Consider the following 24,417-nt stretch of genomic DNA (forward strand, 5'->3'; position numbering starts at 1 on the left):
GAAAAAGACACAAGAAAAGCTAATGTCATTTGACTTATTATGTATCTGGTCTTCTAAAGGTCAAAGAAGGCTAAGCTATCACCGGGACCATGCGAGCAGACTTCTTTTTGAAATTCTAAACATAGCACATTCCACCACCGTTAAATTATGCATATCTTGATAATATTGATAAAAAGAACTGTACTTTATAAACATAGCGCGATTTTCCATCGTGTATGGTGCAATATGCGTGCTTCCGCAGTTGAGTAACACAAGGACTATAAAGTGTGTTATTAATGTGCTTTTTAAATTTTGTAATTTAGCATTTTACTACATGTGATTGTGTATTTGTTTTAAAAGTTTATATTTTAAATGGAAGTTTTACATGCCTTGCTTGGTTATTTTATTTTTGGAAAATGACAAGCTCTATAAAATATTCATGCAAATCAATAATCATTTAGAGGTTACATTCTTAGTTCTCCCGTTTGTTTTATATCCTTTACAGCACTTTTGTAATTGCTATGTTTGTCGTACATACCTGTTTCTCACTCCCAGTTTTAATGAGTTAGAGACTTCGTTATTATTTTAGTTTTTTCCTTATATATTATTTTATACTTACAATTGCTGCAAATTATGTGAAAATCTCGTCATTTTTATCTTTATATTATAGCAAAGTACAGCCGTATGTTAAGTCATTTATACAATAATTATAGCATATCGTTGAAAAATACAGCTTTATTTTCACCGCTAGATAGTGATTATTACAACCATTCAAATAATGACTAAAACCACACGAAGAACATTTTCGGGAATGTTCTATTTTCAACCTAATTGACACCTTAAATATTTGCATTGAGAAGATACATACTTTAAATAATAGAATATTGGTAATACCTCGTCTTCGGTATTACACAGCACGAAAGTAATTATCAATTTGTCAAATGACGGTCATAGGAATGAAGGTTATAAAATATACCTATATCAGTAATAACACATTATCAAATCATGTAACGGAAAATGCGTAGGAAAGTAAGATATTTTAAAACATGCAGTCTATTTTACAAAACTATATCACAAATAAACTTTTCTTATGAAATGTGAAGAGATATCGACTCGTTAGCATGGTCCTTTGTACAAAATATTCTTACCTTCTTTAATTTCGTTCAGACAAAAAGCGTTGGTTTCTAATTGTAAATAAAGATTCAAAATCATATGTTGCTCAGTGTTTTATTTCCTTATTAATACGAGATGAAGGCAGAGCAATCCTCTCTCCTGTTTAATCATTATTATTTGTGCCGATTTTCTGTCACTTGTATTGAGAGCGAACAAGAATATAACAATATTAAATATCCATGGATGAGATTATTTAATGTAACTTTTCCATCGATACTTCCTTATTCCACTTGGTACTAAAGAAATCATAAATGCAAAACTTATTACTTCAAATTGTTTTGAGAATATTTTCTGTTTTTATTACATTTTGACAAAAGAGGATTAGTAAATGTATGACACAAATACAAATTTGATACCATATAAACAAAACGGAATTCGATTTGATAAAATGCTGGAATAAATGTTCAAGATTATGTTTGAAATCACAACGGAATAACGCACAAGTTTGAGTCTCACTTAATTATGACACTCAATTTTAACGGTGTATAAAAGACCTATGCTGTCCAACATGATTGCACTGAGTAAATTTCAAGTCCATCCACTAATCTTATATATATTGAACTGTTTAACTAACTTGTTGCTATATGAATATAATTGAATTTATATGCAGAAACGACATTAACTCACTAGAATGCCAACAATGCAGCCCCTTTCATAAACACTATAATTTTGACATTGCATGAAATTTATACAAAACAATTTTGATATAGCCTTCATATCTTTATTGTGTTTAGAATTGCATTGCAATATGTCTGTGATCAACATGCTTTTTAAAGAAAGTTTAATTTTTTGAAATTCTTCTTTTGTAAGGATTACTTGCAAATCGTGGTGTATATACATAATGCAGATCAATGCTACTTCTAACTACATTATTGAAAGGGCAATTAGAAATTTATTCCATGTATAGATTTAACTTGATTTTGCATTTTTTAACAAATCTTTATGAATTAGTATTCCATTTTTCATCTTTTACGAGTCATCTTTTACGAGCCATAAATGAATATTAATTGCAGACTATTTCCGCTGACAGTCTCTTTTCTCTGATGTAAAGTCAGCAAATAACAAAAAAATGTGCAAATGTTTCACCATTTGCACCAGGTTTTGAAAGCTTGAGCAATAGAAGATACATTCCAAGGCTTTAAGTTAGTCGAAAACGTTCAATGAGCGAAGTTTAAACTTATCTAAATAAATGTATTGTAATCAAAATATTGTTCATACCAACGTTTGCATTTAGTTAGCTTTCTGAATTGATTTCTACCTGTACATCAAAGAAAGATGTTTCGAGGTTGTCCCGTAACTGAGCTACTTTCATGTAAATTGTTTATTAAAAGGAATATTAACATAAGAACTTTGTAATATTCTGTGAATATTGATCTGTATTTTTTTTAAATATATTTTAATGGCAAGTCGATTAAATCTGCAATATTTGTGAAATGATTATAAATTGTTTTACTAAGCAAATACAGTGACCTTAAAATAAATGTTCAAGAAAACAACTTATGTCGTGGCTTTAAACAAATCAAACACACGCAACGAAGAAAATTACAAATATGGTAGCTGTTTCTATATCTTTGACTTCAAATTGTTTTAATAGGAGTGTTTGTTTCATGATAGTTTCTTATATGTATATTGTCAAATCAGAAAGTTTAATATCCTAATAAAGGTTTTACTTATTTTCAGCTAATCGTGCCACATAAAGTCTAACCTTACCAATTAGTAAATAAATCGTAATGTATTATTCTGGTTTATTTGAAATATGATCAACGAGTGACATTTGTATTTTGTTTTGTGTTTTTAATAAAGTCTTGCCTTTGTGTGACTTAAGGACATCAATACACCAGTTAAATCACCAATGCTTTGCAAGGACTGTTCCAAGGCGGTCATCCCAATTTAAGCTTTTGTTTCATGTTAAATATTGTTGTTGTATGTATTGTCCTGGATCCCATAGGCAATTGTTACTTGCCTTTATTACAAGTCCACCTGAAATTAATTAGAACTTCTCACAATTCGGTGTTCTGTTTGTTCGGTTATATGCGTTGAAAGTACTGATCATTAAAAAAAAAGATTGCTCGCTTGTAAATGAAAGTAAATATTTACTGAAGAATAGTTAACCTGCAAATGATGGCCTTGCGAGAACTAATGACGCTCCGACCAAGTCGACTTGCCGAATATATTAGTGGCATCGATTTGACATTTGCTTGTTTTTATGTGTGTCGATATCAGTAACAACCTAAATGTTGCCAAGAGTAAGAAATTCGTTCACACGAGTATGTAACTCGTGAGAAACGACTATGTAGGTCTTTGACAGATAATAAACTCGTGGGAACGAGTCAGTAACTCGTGGGAACGCTCACGAAGAGACCATAGGTGGCAACGAATGAAATGCGAATGGTCCGACATATGAACCGGCTGGCGAGAATGGAAACAATCAAACCTGTGAAATGACAATAGAATTTAAATTATATTTGCGCCGCAAAGCTGTTTGCGCCGACTAGAGAGATGCACTCTTTTAATTCGTATTTTCTCATTCAAAAGAAAAAGTCGAACATGAAAATTTCGTTTTTAAATTAAACTGTATACAGTTCAGCAAGATAAAAATCATCATCTAAGGAAAACATGTTCATGTTTCGATGGATTCAAGTTTTGGTAAAAAAACTATGTAAGTTTTGGATCTAGTACATTTCGATAAAAGAAAGTTATAATTAGTGTAAGATAGGAGCGTGCTTAAACTCAATACTTATTGCATTATTTTCAAATACAATATCTGAAATATTTCATTATATTAGCTAATGAATAATACTTTTTCCGATGGGTAAGTTATCTTGTTTCATTAAAAAAACTGGGTAAACCATCATTTTCTAATAGACCAGATAAACGTATTTAACGGAAAAATATCCTCTTATCTAAATCGCAATAGATGCAGAATATAAGGTTATAGTTATTGTGTATGGCAAGCCTCGCCGTGTAAATGTCGCTTCAACTCGTCGAACACATTGAAGAATGCTAAGAGAATAACCTAATATTTTATTAATCCTACCATAGTATACTACCTCTTCAATGTTGTTTTAAAACAAGAACAAAACGTGGATTAAGATAACAGGTCATACCTTAAACGCAAACTTAACTGAATCCGTATTAATATCGAATATATTTGCGGTCTTTACCGTTCAAATGCAGTGCAACAAAATATCGGTATATATCCCGACTAAAAATGTAAGGCGCACCGTCCAATATTTAACAATTATGTAGAAAACAAAAGGTTCGTATTATCACGTCAATTGTTTCACAAAATGGCTGCCGAAACGTTAGGGTATATAATGAATCCGATTCAGCTCTAATTCGTCCATAAATCATACTTTTTGCACATTAATGAAAATTGTTTGACACACTTGTGCTTACTGACATAAATATATATGTATCTCAGACGTATATTGTAAAACCTCTTCTACCCAATGTGTTGTAGCAATGACAACATCATTGTCGTCAAGCTTCGTTTCATATTGAATTATCCAAGCATCCATGATGAGTTACAATAGACAAATTTTTACTACATCACCATCGTTTTAAATTCTAAACAGTTTTGGCAAGCGGGTTATTCTTTGCGGAATAACAGGTTTTGATCAACGATCAAAATAACGACTTATTCCTAAAAGACATAACCTTTTTTTCTTTTGTTTGGAATTAGAAACAGCACAAAAAATATTAGAAATTTAGATGTAGCGCAATGTTCTCAACGGTTTACAATTAAACCATTCTGTGATTCAAGTCCGCCATATATTATTAACACACACTGAGCGTCAATCTCACCAGATTCATTCTTGAAATATATTCAGAACACTCTCTCATTCAAATTTTTAATTATCAATCTTCTTAACACACAAAATACTTTGTGACGTTTTTCAATCCGAGTACGTTGCAAAATGCCCAAAACACTCGCGTCCTTGAACTAAATTATGTAACCTAGATACGGGATAACGTCACTAGTCACGAACATGCAGTTTATTCAACAGGAAATATAAATTCTGATGTGGTGTGATTGTTCACAGTTTTGATTATTTATTCTCTATATTAAGTTTATATTATATGTGGTTATACATTTTCAATGTTCATTATTCAATGATTATTGTTTTACCTCAGCGGTCAACGTTTGTGAACGTTTAAACAATAACACCATTTGACCTTCAAAAGAAAGAGTATATAAATATAAGATTAATAAACGGATGATCTAGAACAATAAAATTATGAACCCTTTTCTGCTTTACAAACTAATAAGGCATGTAACGATTTTTAACCAGGTTTTCCGAAGGAAACAACTGGTTATTAGATTGGTGAATGTCGGCGGGCGGGCTCGGGCGAGCGGAAGGAACAATTCTTGTCCGGACCATAACTATGTCGTTGATTATGAGATTTTAAAATTATTTGCATATTTGTTCAACATCATTGGACGGTGTGGCATGCGAATGAATTACGTCGATATCTGAAACGTCAAGGTCATACATTGAGTTAAAGATCACAGATGGCTATAAACGATCTTGTCCAGGCCATAACTACGTCATTTATTGTGAGAATTACTCAGTACATTTGTCCACAATCATTGGTTGGTGTGTCATGCGAAAGAATTACGTCGACATCTCCAAGGTCAATGTCAAACTTTGAGTTCAAAGGTCAAAAATATATATTGAATTTGACACAAGGGGGGTTACTAGGAACAATCAGGAACAATGCACATTTTCAATTGTCTCCCGTCATCACACCTTTTCTTTTCAAATTGAAAAACTGGTTTTGTCCCTTGTTTCGTATTGTTGCTATATTATTCCAAAATATATTGTCGATGAATGAGAGCTTATTGCAACGATTGGTTGGCGGTAATAACACGAACTACAAAGGCCCGCATTCGAATCATAACGAAGGGTAACAAAACCACTGTATTGTCTGTTTTAGGACAACCCCAGCAACTTTATATTATTCCTCTTTTAACTAGCAGCATTGCAACGCACGCATCATCCGCACATGTTTCATGTATTAATTGTTGTTTTTAACTATTAACTATGTGCAAAGAGTGTTGTTATTTGAAAAACATAAATGACTATTTTAACCATCCTTGTTGTGGACTCTATTTGATTTATAGCATGTTAAAAAAAAGCACGTCAACCATGTTGCATGGACATATTCGGTAATAGAGTTATAAGTAATAGGTTATGCATCAATGGTAATATTTTAAACGATATATATAACAACAGAACATTCAAAGCGTATTTGGTTTTACACAACACATTTGCTTTGTTCATATTACTTTAATGACTAAGTTTGTTTAGAATGGATGTGTGTAAAAATGCTTTTGAAAGCGTCAACATTGGGCAAATGTTTTCAAATGTGTTGGGTAATTTGCATTCATCAGTAGTTTGTTTTAAATCTATAAAAAAAAAAACAATGAGCAGTTCAACAATATAATGCATGTTACACAACCAATATTGCAACGTGTGACAATATTTGTATTTGTTATTATCAATATGAATCTTACACCTACAATCATAGAGCAAATACCAAAAGGATCTTAAGAACAAAATCGAAAACAAAATTGCTGTAAACGGGTTTGTCATAATGTGTTAATCCTATGTAATAATAATTAATCAGAAAGCGTGTCCGCGTATTTGACGTTCTAACTTTATAGCGGTCTCTGTAAAAATTTCAAGTCACTTTATTCTTAAAGTGAATTTTTATATTAAAATATGCGCTGGTTGTATTTACCCTTAAAAGGTCATCCTATTTTAATTGTGTAAGTTGTGTTAGTGTTCACATAATGCAAACAGTGAACTCTAAAAACTTAAACATGTGAGAAATTCTTATTGTTATATACAACCGTTTTAACAGAACACAAAATACAATAATACGTTTAGTTTAAACATAGTCATTAAGCTCGATTGCATTGAAAGTACTTACTATTTATTTAAAATGTTCTCGAGTCCGTTTCCTGTGCCTAGAACCAGTACTGATGTTTTTGATGGGGATCTACTTATTGCTTCCACAGTGGGGATCAAACCAGTGACCTCCCGATGGATAGACGGACACCATATCCATTAAACCAAGGCGACCTCAGATAATTCAATATAGAATAAGTAAAACTTGGATCAACGCCATGGAATGGCAATTAACCGGTTAAAAGGCTAACCAGACCTAATATTTACACCAGACTCCATTACAAATGAAATGCAGATAAAAGATACAATCAGGAATCGACTACTTCACATTTTAGTGTCGTAAATATCGGAAATGTATTAAAACAATGAGTTGATAAGTTTAAAGTTATTCGTAGACAAAGAAAGATATTAAGTATAAAATATATACAAGTAAGCCATATTTTGTTAAGTTTTTAACACAAACTAGGTGTACGAAAGATAAGAAAGTATTACTTTCCTATTGTCATAGGCAACGAATGTTTACGTTTACTCAAACCATGCCAATGCTACTTTAATAATTAATTGTACAGTTGACAGCTTTCCCTGATGACCAGTTAGCACTTACAGTCATCTAATCAGTCATTTAATCCATTATACCAACTAACCTTTTACGCACGACCGATCACAAAATGCAATACCCATTGCATTTGCCTTTTATAATGTGTATACGACGGTCGGATTGTTGATGTGAAATAAATATCTTTGATAGATATATTGCTTACAGGTATCACTCATCAGCAATTTAGAATCCTCTACGACATAAATACATGGCGACCTAGCTACGTCAACATTGGCGCCCAACGTTTGGATTGCTGGCAGCGGGATGTCATAGACATCAGTTGACAACGTTGAGTGATTGCATACTGAAGGGCAGATAACATTACAGAATCAACAGTGTAGACCTGGATATTCCAGAGCGGACATCACTTGTGTGTACACTATTTCGTAAACACACAATTATCGTGGAGGGATTAGCCATCACCACTACATGTACAGTATAAATGGACTAGAAAATCACGTGATCCCAATTCATTCGATTTACGGGCATAGTATCGCATTATGCATATGACCTGGATTTTATCACGTGCACCAATAGAGACTTGTCGGTTTACGCGATTGAACATTCATTGGATATACTATCCGATACGTATTTGTTTACAAACATTGTCACGTGCGTATGAAGGTTTGTGTTGATGGGCTCATCCATAGAGACTTAGATTTTTTTACTCGAGACGTCGAGTTCTAACTAAACTGATGTGGAGAGAACCTTTGTGTGCGGCGAACTTAAAAGGATCTTACTTATAGTGAAATCATCTTATATTAGATAAGTGCCTAGACACTTTTTAAGTGCGTATGTGTGTACTTGTGTAGTTAATTGTTATTACTAAAGGAATTAGGATTTTACTGGTAAGAGTTGTTTTTATGCCCCCTTTCGAAGAAAATGGGGCATATAGTGATCGGACTGTTCATCTGTCCGTCCGTCCGTCCGTCTGTCCGTCTTTCCGTCACACTTTTCGTTTAGGTTTCGAAAAATGCTCATAATTTCTATGTCCCTTGAGATATATCCTTCATATTTGGTATGAATGTGTATATGGACAAGCCTTACCATACGCACACAATTTTTACCCCTGTGACCTTGACCTTGAACTTATGGTCCGAGTTTCTGTTTCGAAATCTGCGTTTCTGTTTCGAAAAATGCTCATAACTTCTATGTCCCTTGAGATATAACCTTCATATTTGGTATGCATGTGTATATGGACAAGGCCTTTCGAAACGCACACAATTTTTTACCCATGTGACCTTGACCTTGAACTTAGGGTCCGCGTTTAGGTTTCAAAATCTGCGTTTAGGTTTCGAAAAATGCTTATAACTTCTATGTCCCTTGATATAACATTCATATTTGGTATACATGTGTATATGGACAAGGCCTTTCCATACGCACACAATTTTTACCTCCGTGACCTTGACCTTGAACTTAGGGTCCGCGTTTAGGTTTCGAAATCTGCGTTTAGGTTTCGAAAAATGCTCATAACTTCTATGTCCCTTGAGATAAAGCCTTCATATTTGGTATGCATGTGTATATAGACAAGGCCTTTCCATACGCGCAAAATGTTTGACCCCTGTGACCTTGACCTTGAACTTAGGGTCTGCGTTTAGGTTTCAAAATCTTCGTTTAGGTTTCGAAAAATGCTCATAACTATTATGTCCCTTGAGATATAACCTTCATATTTGGCATGCATGTTTATATGTACAAGGCCTTTCCATTCGTACAAAAATGTTGACCCCTGTGATCTTGACCTTGAACTTAGGGTCCACGTTTAGGTTTCGAAATCTGCGTTTAGGTTTCAAAAATGCTATAACTTCTATCAAAGCGTTTATAGGGGTCATATGTCATCCTATGGTGACAGATCTTGTTTCTAATTATTTTATACATATTCAAATATAGTTCTGTCACATAGTTCAATTTGAATAAACTCACGCGCAACTTAGTGCACGCGGACTATATTCTGATTAAACAATTATTGATTTTGTACGCATTAGATATTGAATGAATTTTACATGCAACTTGTATTTATTTTGATAAATTTTCTATACGCTTTTATTAAATAGTGTGTGGATAAGACATTATTTGCATTATACATTTGTACAGTATACGGAATATATGCGTTACATTGTAAAAGATAATTGATATCAAAGGTATTATCTTTAGTGCAAATATTGAATATATTTTTACAACGATAGGACGTAAGTTTAAGATATTGTTATATTGGTTGTGACAGGTTTTTACAAATTGTTTTATTGCAATGTTGTCTGATTAAATTGCATATACCTAACATTGTAAAAAGGTAAACTTTTATTTGTTAGCCTGAATGATTATCCTAAATTTATAGGGTTTTAAATGTACCTTAATGCAAGTCAATATATTGGTTATTGTAATTGAAATGAATTATCTTTAAAACGCTGTTGAGCACGGTTTTTGTAAAGTAATGAGAACTGTTTTGTAGATAACTAAGAACCGTTGGGAAGACTATTGAAAACGAATTGTAGATTATTGATAACCGCCGATTGTTAGTAAGATGTTTTCTTCCATTTGAAAGTTTTATTTATATTAATCAGAAACTGGGGATTTAAGAACAGTTAATGAATATTATGTAAGCCAGGTGATAATCGATTTTTATCTATACGCGGTATTTTAAACTCAGCGGAATTAAAGTATTGTGTAGAGTAGTAGTTATTATACCTCACTTTTATTCACAATGCTAACTCCCATAGGCAATCGTGTCATAGAAATACTGTCAGACCCAGCGGGAATAAATTTACTGTCCAAAATATACTGTATCCCGCTGCCATAGCAATCACGTGGTACCAGCGGGAAAAAATTTACTGACAAAAAAATACTGTATCCCGCTGCCTTAGCAATCACGTGCGGAATGTTCGAAACATATACTGTCGCTCTCAAAATATGGCACTGAAAAGCTCCACTAAGCACTATAACAGTGCTACGATTCGGTGTTATGTTTCTTCGGTTTTTTGCTCTATAATGAACAACGCACTAGGGACTATGACTCCACTGAGAACGGTTACGGTGTTACAATTCAGTGTTACGTTTTGTTCTTTTCCTTGCGCTTCGACTACTGTAACATCATGATATAAAGGATAGCACTACTCGGCACTTTAGCTGTGTCATCTTTCATTGTTCTTTGTGTTCAGTCCTTTGCGCTCCAATTACAGCTCAATTAAGAGGATAGCTCCATTGAGATCTACACAACTGTTACAATTCGGTTTTCAGTGTGTTTGGTTCCTTGCGCTCCAATTACAGCTCAATAAAGAAGATAGCTCCATTGAGATCTATACAACTGTTACAATTCGGTGTTTCTTCGGTTCCTTGCGCTCCATGTACAGCACAATAAAGAGGATAGCTCCACTGAGCACTATGGAAATACCTGCGTATATGAAGCACATCAAATATCCACCGGAAATGTCGAATAGCCTGCCTGCAAGATAAGTCATTGTTACGTGATATATATTCGCACCAATATGTAACGGTGTAACAAAAATTGACGTTTCAAGAACGTCCTTTTTATTTTAATAATTGTTCAACAGGTAGTTTTATCACGTCAATTTTCAGGCAAAAATGTAATTTTAAAGCGAGATTATACGATTTTTATATGTATTAAATTGTAATACATTGATAATATATGTTACAATAACATAAAATAGGCAAGAAAAAGTATTCGTTGCAGACGAATTTCCTTAAATGCAGCAAAGACAAATTAGCTCCCCGAGCCGATTGTGACGAAGATAGTTCGTACATATTTTCCTACAATAACCGAAACATTCGTCTTTTTAGTAAGTGTTCGTGTGTCGTTTAAATAGATGTCGTTGCAGGAATTTGAAATGAACCGTTGAACTAAATTAAGATTCACCTCGTACATGCATGATTTACATGCTGGCTAATTCGACTGTACAGACATTTTCGATTTCAGAATTAAATATCTGGCTTATTTCGCATTTTTCGACACATGTTCCTCTTAACTTTTATTTTAATTTATATTGAAATATATGTTTAATAAGTTATTTAGTTATTTTACACATTTTATATAAACAAGGGCTGTTTGTAAAACATGCATGCCCCCCATATGGGCTGTCAGTTGTAGTGGCAGCCTTTGTGTGAATAAATGTTTATGTCACTGTGACCTATCAATAGGGGTCATCTGCCAGTCATGATCAATGTACCTTTGAAGTTTCATGATCAAAGGCCTAATTATTCTTGAGTTATCATCAGGAAACCATTTTACTGTTTCGAGTCACTGTGACCTTGACCTTTGACCTAGTGACCTGAACATTAATAGGGTTCATCTGCCAGTCATGATCAATGTACCTATGAAGTTTCATGATCCTAAGCGTAATAATTCTTGAGTTATCATCCGGAAACCATTTTACTATTTCGAGTCACTGTGACCTTGACCTTTGACCTAGTGACCTGAAAATCAATATGGGTCATCTGCCAGTCATGATCAATGTAGCTATGAAGTTTCATGATCCTAGGCCTAAGCATTCTCTAGTTATCCGGACCCCAATTTTACTAGTTCCAGTCACTGTCACCTTGACTTTTGACCTAGTGACCTAAAAATTAACAGGAGTCATCTGCCAGTCATGATCAATGTACCTATGAAGTTTCATGATCCTAGGCCTAAGCATTCTTGAGCTATCATCCGGAAACCATTTAACTATTTCGAGTCACATTTCGAGTCACTGTGACCATGACGTTTGACCTAGTGACCTGAAAATCTATAGGGCTCATCTGCCAGTGATGATCAATGTACCTATGAAGTTTCATGATCCTATGCTTAAGCATTCTTGAGTTATCATCCGGAAACCATTTTACTATTTCGAGTCACTGTGACCTTGACCTTTGACCTAGTGACCTGGAAATCAATAGGGGTCATCTGCCAGTCATTATAAATGTACCTATGAAGTTTCATGATCATAGGCCTAAGCGTTCTTGAGTTAAAATCCGGAAACCATCTGGTGGACCGACCGACGGACCGACCGACCGACCGACATGTGCAAAACGATATACCCACTCTTCTTCGAAGGGGGGCATAATTAGTTAATATTTGACAAAATCGTATAATCTCGCTTTAAATGCCTCTTCTAATCATAATCCACTGAAGGCGGAAAGCGTCATTCCAGATTAGCCCGGACTAATCGGAGACGACTATTAACGCACATGTATTAAGCCACTTTTCAAAGAACGCTGCTCAATATTTCAAACTAAAACGTTCAAAAAATGAGTTCTCGTCTGTTGTGGCAAGTAGGACTGGGGACTCGCTTACCTGCAACGGGAGGCCCTGCAAATACGGACACCCCTCCAACGAAGTTACACATGCCAAATGCATTGGAAAGTTTGTCTATACCCACAATGTCGGCGAGAATCACAGATGTCAAGGAGATAGTCACACCTGCAAACATGGAATGTATTGAGGATTCCGAATTGGTGTGTAGAAAGTTGAGAATAAATGACTGAATAAACGGTAATTGCCGAAACGGAATGAAATAACATTTATGAATAAACTTAATATATAAGTCTCCCGCACTATTGAAATACTGAACGAAATGACGATAAATACAAACATGTCATTCATTCAATAATTCAAATACAAGAGTATATGTTGTAAGAAAAGTATTTTTATTTTAAAGTCTTGCATTTACAAAAAAAATTAAATGAATGAATAAAAAATTGAACATCTTATCTACGGTTCTAATTTTGTAAATAAAAATAAAACAATGGCCGTTAGAAATGTACGTTTCACACTCCTAAACCCGGTCCCGCTGACATGTAAAATGAAAATGGCTATAAGCAACCAGCTTAAAACCAAAAAAGCCTGCGAGTCACTCGCAGTCTGTGCAGGTTGTTTTCTGTTTGCTGTTTATCAGTATCTTAGGGATGGAAATGAAACCTTTAAAACTTGAATCTAACAAGATGGTCTTGCATTTAATTTTATTTTCCAAGGAGCTACAACTGCGTCAATGCGTGTATCTGAGCAGTAAATTGTTAATACCATAACTTACCACTGAACACCCCAAACATGGCTGAGTACACCATTAGCGACCAGTATGCGCCCATCAGAGGAGCAACAGCTGTGAATAGGCCGCATATTATTAGCGACACGTTGTACAATAGCAGACGATTCACCGACTTCCGGTCCGAAATGTATCCGAAGACAACTCGCCCCACGGTGTTCGTGATTCCTACTGCGGACAGAAGCCAGGAGGACCGGAACTCGCTGATTCCTGAAATAAGTGGTTGGTTCGATCCGGCTAAATGCACGGTTTAAAGTTGGTTAATTGGTTGATAAAAGATTGTCCATGAATCTCATTCGTGCAATATTTTCCTTGCTGTTTTAATTTCGTAGAAAATATCACGTACGTTTTATCATTAAGAATTACTTGCTAAAAGTAGTGCTAAATTCTTAAAGCAAATATTTTAACGAAAATTAATCTTAAATCGAAGCTGCGTTAAAGTTTACAAATGTACATTCAAATGGACTGTTTTAACCAATACTATAAGATTATTTGGTTTGACCGTAAAATTTATTTTAATTCAAAACGACTGAGAAAATAAATTACCTTTCAACCATAATTATTTATATGTACATGATGTATCTTGATTTTGGGGGTTTCAAAGAAAATTCGCAAAACGCGTAATACTCTGTATCTGGTAGATGGAATTAAATGTGTTAATTAAAACCATGTAGTTCTATTCAATCAAAACGTTTAAAACAGCGTTTACCGGTATATATTATATATAAGTAATAATTGTTAAAACAAGAGATTGCCAAGCAATATGGTCCCCTACCAGTGAAACTCCACCATTGTCAGTAAAAAAAATATATTATTTGTTGCCATAGCAACCAGAATTCTTGACGTATGAACAAAATGAAATGACGTGCATAATCTCCATATTGCCATCTATCAATATTTCAAGTTTCATGAAAAAATATGAAGAACTTTTAAAGTTATCGCAGGATCCAGAAAAGTGTGACGGACAGACTGACAGACAGACAGAGCGCAAACCATAAGTCCCCTCCGGTTTCACCGGTAGGGGACAATAAAGCATTACTAGTATTACCCATTCGCATGGCCATGTCCGGGAGGTACACATAAGGCACATAATATCCAAGGCCGTAGAAGAAGAGCGACACCAAAAACAAGAGGAATTTTACTGACTTGAACATCTCATAGTCAAATAGTTCACGTATCTTTGCGGCGCACGATCTGTTGCTCTCGTTTGAACCGGATATTGAAGAACTCAGGAGAGGCGTAGGAGATGAGACTTCATGTGTTTTATCAATGTCGTAATCGGACGTATCACCTGAAGTCAGCGGAATAGATAGTTCGTTCTCGCTGTCGATTTGGTGTTGACCGTTGCTTTTGGTTGTATTCTTGCTTGTCGTCGTTTGTAAAGAATCGATATCATTTTCTAAAATCCCATTCAAGCCATTCTCTAAAACACCACTTTCGGATTCTTTTGAGAGTGATGTAAGTGCTTCGTCGTACTTAGTACGATATTCTTTAATGCGTAAGGTGTGTTGTTGGTCTAAGGGTAGGAACAGCAGCCCGCACGCGACGCAGTGTAGCAGCAGACCGGACTGCACGATCAACGCCCCATGCCACGAGTAATGCTGTACCAAAACACTCGTTAGCGGGCTCATTATGAACGTTCCTATTCCGGATCCGCTGACGCCAATACCCGTTGCTAGGGAACGCTTCTTCCGGAAATACACGGTGACGGAAACAATGGACGGTAAGTAGATCATCCCGTTACCGAAACCTTAAATGTAAAGAAGTATTGGTCACAATACTACAAATATTTGATTTTGGTGTTGAACAAATTGTGACAGGAAAGAAATTTAATGTATTATATATGAAGCTTTTTCATGTAATTTAGAACCATCACTTATCTAAAAACGTATCTGCGATTCAATTTGTTTATGTACATAAACAGTTTGTACCAAATAAAAAATTTAAAACTCACATTAAAATATTTTAAAAAGACGTCTGACTTATTTAGATCATCCAAATCTCCAACAACAAAATACGTCATAAATATGCTTTATATAAGGCAAATAAAACAATATTAGCAAAATGAACGTCGATTCAGAATAGCACTCTTTATAAAATATTGCGTAATATATGATATGTATATATTTTACTAGCTCTTTCGGGAAATGTTCCTAATGCAATACCGGTCGTAAAAATGAATGAAGAAACATTGAGATATAAGTTGAAAAGGTCAAACGAAATTATATACTAACCCGTTAAAATACCCAGCGAGAAATATAGGAACTGTATGTTGGGGGCAAACGCGCTCACAAAGAGACCGGTTGACGCGACGAATGCGCCACAAATGGTCACTGCTCGGCATCCAAACCGGTTGGCGAGAATCGACACAATCGGTCCTGAAAAGTGCGAACACAAACTAAACAGACTTGGCTATAAATCATATGCGTTCAAAATAACTGAACGTATTTAATATAGCAAAATAAAAAAAGCTGAAATAAAATGTATTCAAAGTCACACAGAAATCGTTTGACAGTGTTGATTTTAACGTGGTATTGAAAAGACAGACATTCTCATAAAGTTTCATTGAGATTGAGTAATAAATGTGACCTGCAGAGTGGAAACAAAAGCATTTTAACATTTCACTTAGGTTTTTTGTGCGCATGATCCACATTCGAATTCAGCCGAGAAAATGTCAAAGAAAACATGTTGACAAAAAGTTTTATCAATCATGATTGTATCTTATATAGTGGTATACATTTTGTCTACGAACTAATCTGGTGATACATTTTGCACGCGCGTGATCACGATATAATATCAAACAAGAAAATGTCAAAAATAAGAATTCGGCAGTTTCAGCAGGAATTAGTCCAGTCTTTTTAACACTCGTGACTTAGGATTCGAACTCGGTCTTGATAATGTACAGAAAAATATTATGAAAATGTAACCTCTTGCGAGGTAAAAAGCTTTAAGTTGACGAAGCACATGACACACGACACATAACACACCGCTACGTTTGCACACAGACCTGAAAGAAAGCACATTCCCGTCGACAAGGATCCTATGACGGAAGTGTCCCCTTTACTTTCCCCGAACGTATTCAGGAGCTCCACAAAGATCATGCCGAAGGAGTAAAATATCCCGTCGGTGATCACGTGACAGACGAAGCATCCGACGCAGACCATCCAGCCCCAGCCGCCGTCGATGTCACGTGCAGGATATTTCGGTGAATCATCATCCTGGTCGGCGTCTTGGTCGACGGAATGTGTCCGTTTATTTGAGGACATTGTTCCCAGATGTATACGCTGCAGACACACAAAATATAATAATATATGGACCGTGTTCTGTAAAAAAGGGGCTTAATGCTTGTGTGTAAGGTATCGTCCCAGATTAGCCTGTGCAGTCCGTCAAGGCTAATCAGGGACGACACTTTCCTTTTAAAATATTTTTCGTTTAAAGAAAGTCTCTTCTTAGCAAAAATCAAGTTCAGACGAAAAGTGTCGTCATTGATTAGCCTGTGTGGACTTCACAGGCTAATCTGGTACGACACTTTACGCAAATGCAAATGTAAACAAAGAATACACTGTGCATTGTTGGGAGGTGAATACAAACTACATAACGAAACAAGTAAACATAAATAACAAATCATAAGACAATTTCGTATTGAGATCGTGTAAAACCGCTACCAGAATTAAAATATTCCATTAACATATTGTCATCTCCTCATTTATCTCGTGAAACGCGTACACGAATAATACCGCGTATAAATGTGCCTCGCTCGGAACAAATCGGGGTTAATGTATGTGCCGAAGTTAGCACGATAGTGTTTACAGCGTGATAAGTTGATGAGCCGAACTGAAGGACCCAGTAAACTTAAGTGACCGCTATCTCAGTATGTTAATGTATTCAGTGACTTCACATTATTAAGCTGTTGATAACATTGATACGTGACTTACGTGAACTCTTAAAATTGCTGATAATCAAATTTAAAGTTACGAGCTAATGCCAAAAGTTTCATTTTATTTAGACCAATAGCATAACGAATATGTAAAATAATATGGCTAGTTTTGCAATTAAACGCAAAATGTTCGTCAGAAATGCATTAAAATGACTAATGATACAAGATTGAAAGTCATCTTAAAAGCAAAAGAGTTTTATTGAGTGTAAATCTGGTCCGTTAAAACGTCAGGTTGTCTTTTGCATTTCGCTGGTTATCCGATGGCTGTCGGTGAATGTCGGAGTGTTCGGAGCTTTCAGTGTGTGCATGTATGTAATATTTCCGGATAACGGGATATAATCGCAAAAGTAGACGATAAAAGTGTAAATAAAGAAAGTTAATTGAATTTTTCGCGTTGTAACGTAACACATTAACCCATTTATGCCTAGCGTCTAGTCAAAAGGCCTTGGCAAACCGCGTAGACCAGATGAGACGCCGCATGCTGGGCGTCTCATCAAGGTCTGCGCTGTTTGCTTAAAAGAATTTCTGTAAGAAATATTCTAACAAGGGCTGTTTGTAAAACATGCATGCCCCCCAATATGAGCTGTCAGTTGTAGTGGCAGCCATTGTGTGAATACGGTTTTTGTAACTGTGACCTTGACCTTTGACCTAGTGACCTGAAAATCAATAGGGGTCATCTGCCAGTCATGATCAATGTAGCTTTGAAGTTTCATGATCTTAGGCCTAATTATTCTTGAGTTATCATCAGTTAACCATTTTACTGTTTTGAGTCACTGTGACCTTGACCTTTGACCTAGTGACCTGAACATTATTGGGGGTCATCTGCCAGTCATGATCAATGTACCTATGAATTTCATTATCCTAGGCGTAAGCATTCTTGAGTTATCATCCGGAAAAAAATTAATGTTTCAAGTCACTGTGACCTTGACCTTTGACCTAGTGACCTGAAAAACAATAGGGGTCATCTGCCAGTCATGATCAATGTACCTATGAAGTTTCATGATCCTAGGCGTAAGCATTCTTGAGTTATCATTCGCAAACCATTTTACTGTTTTGAGTCACTATTACCTTGACCTTTGACCTAGTGACCTGAATATCAATAGGGGTCATCTGCCAGTCATTATCAATGTACCTATGAAGTTTCATGATCCTAGACGTAAGCATTCTTGAGTTATCATCCGGAAACCATTTTACTGTTTCGAGTCACTGTGATCTTGACCTTTGACCTAGTGACCTGAAAATCAATAGGGGTCATCTGCCAGTCATGATCAATGTAGCTTTGAAGTTTCATGATCTTAGGCCTAATTATTCTTGAGTTCTCATCAGTTAACCATTTTACTGTTTTGAGTCACTGTAACCTTGACCTTTGACCTAGTGACCAGAACATTATTGGGGGTCATCTGCCAGTCATGATCAATGTACCTATGAAGTTTCATTATCCTAGGCGTAAGCATTCTTGAGTTATCATCCGGAAAAAAATTAATGTTTCAAGTCACTGTGACCTTGACCTTTGACCTAGTGACCTGAAAATCAATAGGGGTCATCTGCCAGTCATGATCAATGTACCTATGAAGTTTCATGATCCTAGGCGTAAGCATTCTTGAGTAATCATCCGCAAACCATTTTACTGTTTTGAGTCACTGTGACCTTGACCTTTGAACTAGTGACCTGAATATCAATAGGGGTCATCTGCCAGTCATTATCAAGGTACCTAAGAAGTTTCATGATCCTAGGCGTTAGCATTCTTGAGTTATCATCCGGAAACCATTTTACTGTTTCGAGTCACTGTGACCTTGACCTTTGACCTAGTGACCTGAAAATCAATAGGGATCATCTGCCAGTCATGATCAATGTACCTTTGAAGTTTCATGATCTTAGGCCTAATTATTTTTGACTTATCATCAGGTAACCATTTTACTGTTTTGAGTCACTGTGACCTTGACCTTTGACCTAGTGACCTGAAAATCAATAGAGGTCATCTTCCAGTCATGATCAATGTACCTATGAAGTTTCATTATCCTAGGCGTAAGCATTCTAGAGTTATCATTCGGAAAAAAATTAATGTTTCAAGTCACTGTGACCTTGACCTTTGACCTAGTGACCTGAAAATCAATAGGGGTCATCTGCCAGTCATGATCAATGTACCTATGAAGTTTCATGATCCTAAGCGTAAGCATTCTTGAGTAATCATCCGGAAACCATTTTACTGTTTCGAGTCACTGTGACCTTGACCTTTGACCTAGTGACCTGAAAATCAATACGGGTCATCTGCCAGTCATTATCAATGTACCTATGAAGTTTCATGATCCTAAGCGTAAGCATTCTTGAGTAATCATCCGGAAACCATTTTACTGTTTCGAGTCACTGTGACCTTGACCTTTGACCTAGTGACCTGAAAATCAATAGGGGTCATCTGCCAGTCATGATCAATGTACCTATGAAGTTTCATGATCCTAGGCGTAAGCATTCTTGAGTTATCATCCGGAAACCATTTTATTATTTAGAGTCACTGTGACCTTGACCTTTGACCTAGTGACCTAAAAATCAATAGGGGTCATCTGCCAGTCATGATCCATGTACCTATTAAGTTTCATGATCCTAGGCCTTAGCATTCTTGAGTTATCATCCGGAAACCATTTCACTATTTCGAGTCACTGTGACCTTGACCATTGACCTAGTGACCTGAAAATCAATAGGGATCACCTGCCAGTCATGATCAATGTACCTATGAAGTTTCATGATCCTAGGCCTAAGCGTTCTTGAGTTATCATCGGGAAACCATCTGGTGGACCGACGGACGAACCGACCGATCGACATGAGCAAAACAATATACCCCCTCTTCTTCGAAGGGGGGCATAAATATAGAAATAAATATACTAGACATCCCTAAGTTTGGAAATAAATTGATCAAATTTAGAAGGATGGGAGAGTCCAATAGGCATAAATGGGTTTATTAAAATGGGTCGATGTGACACGAATAGTTCAAACATAAACGTTGTTGTATAAAAGACCTCAGATGTAAGAAAGTTTTGCATAATGAAATTAAACATTGTCGGAAACTCAAAGATCATATATAACAGCGATCAGAGTGCAAGGTACAATAAAGAAGATCAAATAAAGCTAAATACCAAACAAAAATCGACCCATTTCATAACAAAATGTTACGATATTGTAAGTGATCTCTATGAGTGATGTTTGTCGTGGAGACCCGATCCAAGGGTAACCATTTAGTGTAAAAAGAGAGTAAAATTTTGTATTAGACAGATTCGGCTAGACTTGAAAGTGTGCCGTAGCAACACAAACAAATAAACTCGATGGATCGTTCTTTGCTCTTTATTCAGTTGTTAACATAAAGTTTCCAAGTCAATATAATTCTGTAAATTAGTTTGTTAATGCAATATTTCCAAGTCCATGTAATTCTCTAAGTAACTAACAATGTTTCCAAGACATGACAAAATCCGTCCAAATCCATCCTGATAGGATCCCACCCCACCCCACTTGGGGTTGGGTTCTGAAAATAACCTCTAGAGTTTCTCCTATGTCTTAAGTACTTCCTTCTTTTATACGTGTCCAAAACGCAATACATAAACATAATACAGGTATCGTTACATAAACATGTCAACTTTATGGGTCAAACCAATTTGTTGAAATGCACGATACGGAAACAACATCCATTAAGGTAGCGCACCCCTAATGGGCACATATCCAAATATAATTTAATTAATTATTTTCTTTATTAGCATCATTTCACTGAACTGCATGCAAATTTGTAGGTAGGCTTTCCATGTTTTGTTTTAAAATATACCGATTTTTTCAAAACCACCCCCACGCTCGGCTTTTGTCAAGTTTATTTTCACCCCTGGGGTATATAAAAGTTCCATAATTCATTCAAATTTCCAAATATGGGCATGCAGTTGGTGTATACAGATGCAGTAAAGGTGTTTAAAGTTTAAACAAGATGAAATAAGTATTCTTTTACAGACATTTATTTTTTACAAATTTTTATCTACGGAAGAGCGCCATGAAATGTAAGTGATTTCAGCCAAGTAAAAATTGGGTCGGTTAAAAACAAAGTGTCAAAAATTCAAAATAGTATCTTTTAAGTTATTTTTTAAACTTAGTTTTTTATAGATACACTATATACAGCAAAAATACCAAGAAATAGACAGATTTACCGTTTACTTTTTGAAATAAAAATAACAAGAGGGCCTGAAAGGCCCAAGGTATCCCCCGCAACATATGCTTTGTTTGAGGATGGGTGCAAATTGGACGGATGAACATAATGATAGATGGACGGACGGAGGACAATAACACAAAACTAAGACAAAGGAAGGTTCTTAAGCCTTCACAATTTATTTAGGTGAATATATATACTCATATCAAGTTTAAATGAAATCCGCCAAAGCACTTCCAAGATATGGCTCCGGACACAAAAATGCCTATAGTAAAAAGTGCCGGACGGACAGCCGGACGGACGGACAACGCCAAAACAATATCCCCCCGCCTCTGGCGCGGGAATATATTCATACCAAGTTTCAAAGAAATCCGCCAAAGCGCTTCCAAGATATGGCTCCGGACACAAAAATGCCTATAGTAAAAAGCATTTTTTTCAAGATACAAAGGGCCATAAGTCTGTTTTTAACAGATGGTGCACAATGCCATTTGGCGTGCATCATCCTCTTATGCATATATATACTCATACCAAGTTTAAATGAAATCCGCCAAAGCACTTCCAAGATATGGCTCCGGACACAAAAGTGCCTATAGTAAAAAGCATTTTTTCAAGATACAAAGGGCCATAAGTCTGTTTTTAACAGATGGTGTACAATGCCATTTGGCGTGCATCATCCTCTTATGCATATATATACTCATACCAAGTTTCAATGAAATCCGCCAAAGAACTTCCAAGATATGGCTCCGGACACTAAAAAGCATTTTTTCAAGATACAAAGGGCCATAAGTCTGTTTTTAACAGATGGTGTACAATGCCATTTGGCGTGCATCATCCTCTTATGCATATATATATACTCATACCAAGTTTAAATGAAATCTGCCAAAGAACTTCCAAGATATGGCTCCGGACACAAAAGTGCCGGACGGACGGACAGCCGGACGGACGGACGGACAACGCCAAAACAATATCCCTCCGCCTCTGGCGGGGGATAAAAATGTGTCGCATAATTGGTGTATTTCATGTATATTCCTTGTTCGGTGTAACTGAAACATAATATCTGTCTTCATGAAGAAATGCATAAATGGGCATCATATGTCATCGTCAAATTAGGCGAGAAAAAATGCACCAAGTTATGGCCCATGGCTGGGTTCACTAATTTGTTATGTCTATTGTAAGCACATGCAGCACTGTTAATTTGTGTATATTTTCATGTTAAATGACAGGTGACAGTTAAACAAACGTGGTCTCGCTTAATTATTGGCATATATATGCACAAGATATGTAAGTCACACATAAAGCCATCCCGTATCAGGTAATTCAACTCATGTTAAAGTCAATCATCCAGACAGCCGTCACCCAATTTATTTGTCCATTATTGTATAAATTGGCATCTGCGTTGTATGAAAGGGAGTCTTACTTAAACGGCCGAACATACAAGTCGCATTATTGCTGGCTTTCGCGGGATGGGCCCATTGCGGGCTTCGCATGTATCTTGTATTTGACAAATATTTTGGAAACGTTGTGTTGTGTTAATAAGCAAACATAAAACGCAAAGAAATCAGAAATAAACCTAGTTGGTTACTGTGTCTTTTCCACGAACGATACACAATTACGTGACAAATGCAACATGCATCATTCGTATTTTCAGCAGTAAATTACTCAATTTAGCCATAACGTTATTTTAATTTTAAAAATTGAAGGATGTGCATAAAATTTTCAACATATTTAACAATAAACATAGCTTATATGCTATATTAAATCAAATTACGTTAGAAAAGAAATAAAACGCGTCGCAAAAAATATGCGATGTCAGCAGGATTCGAACTTGCGTTTGAAGATCCCAAAAGACTTGTTGTCCGTCTCCTTAACCACTAGGCCACGACAACTTCACATCAGTGAAACCTTAAATTAGATACCCATAGGTAAACATGTAAAAAGGCTCGTCGATCTTTGAAGAAATCGCGAAATCGTATTTTTCTGATGATAATTAGATCAAAGTCAATATTGATAGTGAAAATAATGTATTCTAAGTAAACACGTCAATATTGAAAGTGAAAATAATGTATTCTAAGTACATGTAAACATGTACATGTACATGTAAACACATTTCAAAATTCGAAGTTTGAAAAAAAAATGCATCTCTCGGAAATAACCGATCATTGAAGATCGAAAATAAATCGCGGGAAATCATTAGGGGTGCGCTACCTTAACCTAGTAATCCTGTCATGATCTACACTTTAAACGGACTGAACCCGTGCGTCTACTGTCAACAAATTAATGAGTTTCGGCCATACTGACGTAAACCAAGGCATACATTTTATCCCATTTTCAACGCGACATTGACGGTATAACACCTTATGAAATATACTAGCCTGTATTCAACCTTGTGGTATATACCTGTCGCGTGCACGGACTACTTTTTACTTTACCACTGAATGTGAATGATTTTTCATAACAAACAAAGTCGAGAAAACTTAAGCTTCAAAATTATACGACCTTCAACCTTGAAATCTAGTCACATGACGTAATTTTTCGCCATCCATATAATGAATCAGCTGATTGATGGCGTCATAAAATGACATACTTATTGCGTCATTTTCCCCAATTTT

The 24,417-nt window shown here is 35.7% G+C and overlaps 1 protein-coding gene across 6 annotated transcripts in view; it reads right to left on the reverse strand.

Annotated features, from left to right (window-relative positions):
* LOC127836371 (monocarboxylate transporter 12-like) overlaps window positions 1-24,417 on the reverse strand; it is a 322,224-nt gene that overhangs the window by 291,330 nt on the left and 6,477 nt on the right. For 2 of the 6 annotated variants that reach the window (XM_052362983.1, XM_052362979.1), the window contains exons 2-7: window positions 16,705-16,981; window positions 15,932-16,075; window positions 14,746-15,447; window positions 13,686-13,907; window positions 12,950-13,075; window positions 10,754-11,104 (exon numbers count right to left, since the gene is read on the reverse strand). In XM_052362983.1, the coding sequence (XP_052218943.1) occupies window positions 10,959-11,104; window positions 12,950-13,075; window positions 13,686-13,907; window positions 14,746-15,447; window positions 15,932-16,075; window positions 16,705-16,963 (1,599 nt within the window). In that variant the 5' untranslated portion in view covers window positions 16,964-16,981 and the 3' untranslated portion in view covers window positions 10,754-10,958. Of the gene's footprint in view, window positions 1-10,753; window positions 11,105-12,949; window positions 13,076-13,685; window positions 13,908-14,745; window positions 15,448-15,931; window positions 16,076-16,704; window positions 16,982-17,362; window positions 17,495-23,633; window positions 23,711-24,417 lie in introns of those variants that run through there. The other 4 variants (XM_052362982.1, XM_052362980.1, XM_052362984.1 and 1 more) reach the window with 4 other exon arrangements.

This window comes from Dreissena polymorpha, chromosome 6 (assembly GCF_020536995.1).
Source record: "Dreissena polymorpha isolate Duluth1 chromosome 6, UMN_Dpol_1.0, whole genome shotgun sequence".
Lineage (NCBI taxonomy): Eukaryota > Metazoa > Mollusca > Bivalvia > Myida > Dreissenidae > Dreissena > Dreissena polymorpha.